Here is a 5,426-nt window from a genome sequence, read left to right as displayed (position 1 = left end):
CTCTTAAACCCGCTCCCTGCGAAGCGCGCTCCCTCCCCGCGGCCGGCCGCTCTTGGTGGCCTTAGCTCCGGGCCGGTCACGGTGGAAGGCTGTGCCCGCTGGGAGACCCCCTGGCCGGTTTTCTTCTAGCATTACTGCAGAAAGGAGGGGAGAGGAGGAGAAGAGGACAGAGGGAAAGGAAGGAAAGGAAGGAAAGAGAAAGGAAGGAAGAAGGAGAGAGGAAGGAAAGGAGAAAGGAAGGAATGAAAGGAAGGAAGGAGCGAGAGAGCTCGTTCACTTCCGCCTTTTCATCCAACTAAACCCAAAACAGCACGCTCCTTTGTGCCTCTTGGGAGCGTGCGGTTGGGAACTGGTTTTAAGGAAGGTGTAGATAGATACTGGCTTGTTTAATCAGGCTGCCCGAGAAAACCTGCGTCCAGTCTCAGGCTGGGCTCTGGTGGCTGGGTGGGAGCACGCGTTCCAGCCTTCTGCTTCAGGCCTGTGGAGCGAGCAATTGCTCCACCCGGTCTCTGAGTATTTTAAGCGGCAGTCTCCACTCCCAGGGCCCCACTTCTGCTTGAGCCTCCCTGGGCTGGTGGGGGGCTTGCTGCCAGGGGCCCCCCCCCGCTTTTTAGCTGCCTTTTGGCTCCCCTGGCCCAGGCGCCCAGCGCAGGCCCATGCCTGGCGCCCACCCCCAGCTGGGTGATGATTGATCCTCACCCCGCCCCCGCCCCGGCACCGCTGGCGCCTGGCTGGGCCTGGAGGGGCCGAGCAGCCCTTCACCCTGCTGGTGTGGGTGAAGCTGCGCTGTCCTGTGGTTGTGACCACAACAAAGCTGACAGTAAGGCCACCAGAGCCCTTCTTAGATCTTGTTCTCCCAACCCACCTCCCCTCCACGTTACAGAGGAGGTGCAGGAGGAGTTAGGGGGCCAGGGAGGGGACGTAGTGGCATGGGGCAGTGCCCTTTGGTCCCCTCCCTTCTCCAGGGGAGACATTTCTGCTTCCCAAGCGGGTTAAAACTACAGATGTGTGTGCAGTCCCTGGTTCAGGCCGGGGCCATCTCTAAAGTTCAGTTTATTCACACTCTGGCTACCTTATTAAAGTAGCAACTCTCTCTACGAATAAAAGGAAAAAGGGGAATGAGACAGGCACAGGACAGGCAGGGAGGGGTCAGCCCGCAGCCTCCTGGCTCCCGGGAGCCGCCCCGGAGGACGGGGGCTCATGGGCTGCTCGTCCAGCAGTGTCCGACTTCTTGGAGGAGTTCCCGGGTGAGGGCCGGGAGTGCGTCAACTGCGGGGCCCTGTCCACGCCGCTGTGGCGCCGCGACGGCACCGGCCACTACCTGTGCAACGCCTGCGGCCTCTATCACAAGATGAACGGCGTCAACAGGCCGCTAGTGCGGCCCCAGAAGCGGCTGGTGAGTGCTGCCGTGCGCGGGGCTGGGGGCCGGGGAGGACACGGGGTGGCCTGGCTCCCGCAGGCCTCCCCGGAGTGAGGTGGGATTTCATGTCCAGGAGAAAGCCCAGGCGGCCCAAGACCTCTGGCATGGCGGAGGAAGCAGGAAGCAGGCAGGGGGCTCTTAATGTGCTCAGCCTGAGCAGCCCCAGAACTTGGGGCCTGCAGTGCTGCCAGGCTGCTCAGCACTCAGCCACAGAGGGCACAGCCTTGTCACTGAGCCGTGATGGCCGCGGGCTGGCCAGTGTCAGGCTGGGGATGGTGCCCAGCAGAGATGGGGTGCTTTGCTGTGCGTGTAGGTCCCTAAATGAGAGGATCTTCAGGCCTTCGACCCTGGGGAGCACTCTCCGCCCATACTTTTAGGGGTCTCCGGGAAACCAGGCCTCGGGGGGCTCCCTTCCTTATTGGTTGAACTTGTTTTCACTTTCGGTTCCTGCTGGCCTGCGTGCGTGCGTGCTTGGGGCTGGGGGGACAAGGGGCCCCCAGGCCCCAGGCAGAGGGGTCAAGAAGCTTTGTGCTGTAGCATCTCACAGGCCAACCCTTAACTCAAGTGTACAAAGGAGCTTTTGAGTTACCGGGTCAGTGGTGGCCCCCCGTCGGTCTCCAGCCTGCGCAGGGCTGTTGTGGGCCCAGAGCCCTCTGCTGCAGGGGTGTGAGCCCAAGGCGCCCGGTGGGAAGCTGACGGGGCTGGGGTGTAGCCCGCTCTGGTCCTTGGCCGCAACTCGGGGGTACCTTGTGCTGGGGGCCGGCCTGGCTGAGCACGAGGAGGCAGGCAGGAAGCAGGGCCTGGACACACAGACACCAGCCTCTCCCCCTGGAGGGCTTCCCTACACCCTGTTTCACCCTCCGGTCCCTTCCCCAGTGGATCTGCTCACATCACTCCCCATGAGTACCACCTAGTCCGGCTTCCTAGTGACCATCACAGAGAGAAACCAGGATTAAAGGGACAGAGAGCTGTCGCAGATCTTGTGAGACTGAACCCCAGACCTCCCGGCATAGCCTCCCCAGGCCGCAGACCTGCCCCCTCAGCTTTGTCCACACACATTCCAGTTCCTGACCAGGCACCAGGATGAACCAGCAGGCAGGAGGGAGTCAGGAGATAGCTATTGTCTCCTCACAGAGATACACACACACACACACACACACACACACACACACACACCACCCAAAACCCGGGGCCCCAGGCTGAGCATGTTTACACACACACACACACACCCAAAACCCGGGGCCCCAGGCTGAGCGCGGAGGCAGAGGCAGAGCCCAGCCCTGCTCAGCGCTGCCCGAGCCACAGCCCAGGGTGGCAGATTCAGAGCTGCAGGAAGCGGAGGGTTGGGAGCGGTCCCATGCCGTGCTGTAGAGAGCACGGTGGACAGGTGGTGGAGCTGGTGGAAGGTCTTGGCTGGCTTTGGGGTGGAGCTTTGGGAAGGCTTCCTGGGCCAGGCATTCCTGCCGACCTGCCCCTCCCCAGGACCCTGGAGAGTGGAGCGCCTGGCAGCCTGGGGTCCAGGCCTAGTCCAGCCCTGGTCATGGAACAGGCCGAGGATGTGTTTGCCAGGCGGGGCCTTTGGGTGCTCCCTGCTCCCCTTTTTTCCCAGGAGAAGCTGGGGTCTCCTTGACTAGCTCTGGGGCCCCACATAGCTCAGGGAGCTAAGCCCTTGTCCTTGCCCAGGCTTGATATAGATGCCCTGAGAGTCTGAGACCCTGGGCCCCTGGCTCTGGGCTGTGGGTCTGGGCTGGAGCGCCTCACCCAGACTTCCCACGGCTGAGCCACCCTCACCATAGGGTGTGGCCAGACCCCTGCTCAGCAGAAACCTGTCCTGGAAGATGATAAGTACTGTAGGCATGTCACCAAGAACACGGGAAAGGGACAAAAAGCCGCCCTGCGTCCCTCTCCCCTCCCCCACCCCCACCCCACCCCTCCCCGCACCAAGTCTCCCTGGCTTTCCTGCATGCCTCATACCTTAGACCTGGGATCTGTGGGGACAAGCACCACAGTGGCCCTGGGACTCCCACACCCCTCTGCTGTGCTGTGCACCCCCCTCTCCACGCGCAGACAAGGCCCACTGCCCTGAGCACCAGAGCCTCGGCTGCAGCCTAGAGCCCACCAGCCACGGCCAGAGCGGGCAGCAGGTGTGCAGCCCAAGGCTCACTCTAGTGCCAGCTCCAGCTTGGCCCCTGACGGCTCGGCCTTCGAGGCTCACCCAGCCCGAGTTCTCCCTGCGCTCCTCGAGACTCACACTGCAAGCCCCCTGGCCCTCAGGCACAGGTGCTTTGCCGGCTAAATGTGTGCTGTGTACTGAACCGCGGAGACCCCCACCCATGCCCAGGGCCCTGACTGGCTGTGCCCGCCGCTCGTGGAGGCCATCCAGGTTCAAAGGAGCCCCTCAATAGCACAGACCCTCGTGACCCACAGCTTCTGCCCTTGGCGCTCCACCTCTGCTTCCTCCCCCAGGCTGGCCTCCAGCCCGTTCCCTCCACAGTACCACACGGCTGTGCAGCCCACATCCACCCTGCCCGCCATACTGACTTCTTTTTGTCGGTCATGGGGCTTGAATTCGGGGCGTGGGCACTGTCTCTGAGCTCTTTTGCTCAAGGCTAGTGCTCTACCACTTTGAGCCACAGCACCACTTCTGATTTTCTGGTGGTTCATTGGAGGTAAGAGTCTCACGGACTTTCCTGCCCAGGTTGGCTTTGATCCTCAGATCTGAGCCTCCTGAGTCGCTGGGATTGCAGGCGAGAGCCAGGGTGCCTGCTCACCGTATGATTTATGTAGAAGCTTCAGATGTACACAAGGCCGGTGCTTGGTAAGGCTCTGGCTTGGATGAGCTTGACGTGAAGATTAACTTCTTTCAAAAAGAACATCTTAAAAAAAAATAGAAAGGCAGCCAGGAGAGGCCTGGCGTGGGGCGGCCTGAGAGCAGCCAGCCTGGGTGCCCTGTGGACAGACGGCTGCCAGGGGCCTCCGCAGGGTGGGGGTTGGGAGTACGCCCACTGTGTTCAGCAGAGGGGGGAAGTTCTGCCAGGGCCCTCCTCTGCTCTGGACCCTCAGCACCTCTGAGCCTTAGTTTCCCTCCTAGATGACAGCCGTTGTGAGGTTCAGGAAGGGATAGGTGAGGACACATTTCTGAGACTATTCTATTCCTCATGCCCTTAATTTTATAAAAGTGAAGCCGTCGCTGTAGAAAGACTCAAAGGTCTCTTCCGGACTTTCCTGTCGTCCCCTCCCCGCCCCGGGAGCTTTCTGTCTCATGAACACTGCATGCCTGCACCCTCTTGTTTTTCACATCCTGCCTCCAAGGAGCTCTGTGTGTGCAACAGGCAACTGTGCAGGGCTGGGGTAACATGCACATGCCCTTGTAGGTGTGCATGTAGGTAGGCATGCGTGTGCACACACGCATGTGTGTCAAAGTGCCTGGGAGCCCGGGCTGGGTCAGGGAGAGAGGGACGTCTGGAGATGCAGGAGGTGGAGGCCGCAGCGGGACCTGCGTGAGTCACATTCAGAACACCCAACAGGTGTGGATTTCAGCTGCGTAAACAGTCCCCAGCTGGGCAGGGGACGGCCTAACAAAGGACTGGCTGCCGGATTGTCCCAGTGCGCCGAGGGCCTGGGCCTGCAGCCTGGCTGAGGCGCCAAGCCTCTCACAGCCAGGCCAGTCAGCTGGGGACATGGCTGTGTCCATCATGCTCTGTGGGGAGGACACCCCACCTCATCTGCAGCCTGGGCAGCGGGGACGGACGTGGTCAGGGTGTGGGCCAGGGCCAGGCAGAGGAGAGGCAGAGCTGTACGGGGGACGTGGCCGGGCAGGTAGGCCAGGGCCAGGCAGAGGAGAGGCAGAGCTGTACGGGGGACGTGGCCGGGCAGGTGGGCCAGGGCCAGGCAGAGGAGAGGCAGAGCTATACGGGGGACGTGGCCAGGGTGTGGGCCAGGGCCAGGCAGAGGAGAGGCAGAGCTGTACGGGGGACGTGGCCAGGGTGTGGGCCAGGGCCAGGCA

General features: G+C 62.1%; 1 protein-coding gene across 1 annotated transcript in view; it reads left to right on the top strand.

Moving 5' to 3' along the window:
• Nucleotides 1-5,426, top strand: part of Gata5 (GATA binding protein 5) — an 11,452-nt gene that overhangs the window by 1,545 nt on the left and 4,481 nt on the right. Inside the window, exon 2 of the mRNA XM_013030346.1 lies at nt 1,221-1,396. Coding sequence (XP_012885800.1) covers nt 1,221-1,396 — 176 coding nt within the window. The remainder of the gene's footprint in view (nt 1-1,220; nt 1,397-5,426) is intronic.

Source organism: Dipodomys ordii, unplaced genomic scaffold (genome assembly GCF_000151885.1).
Source record: "Dipodomys ordii isolate 6190 unplaced genomic scaffold, Dord_2.0 Scaffold129, whole genome shotgun sequence".
In the NCBI taxonomy this organism is placed as follows: domain Eukaryota; kingdom Metazoa; phylum Chordata; class Mammalia; order Rodentia; family Heteromyidae; genus Dipodomys; species Dipodomys ordii.
This window is presented reverse-complemented; position numbering and strand designations above follow the sequence as displayed.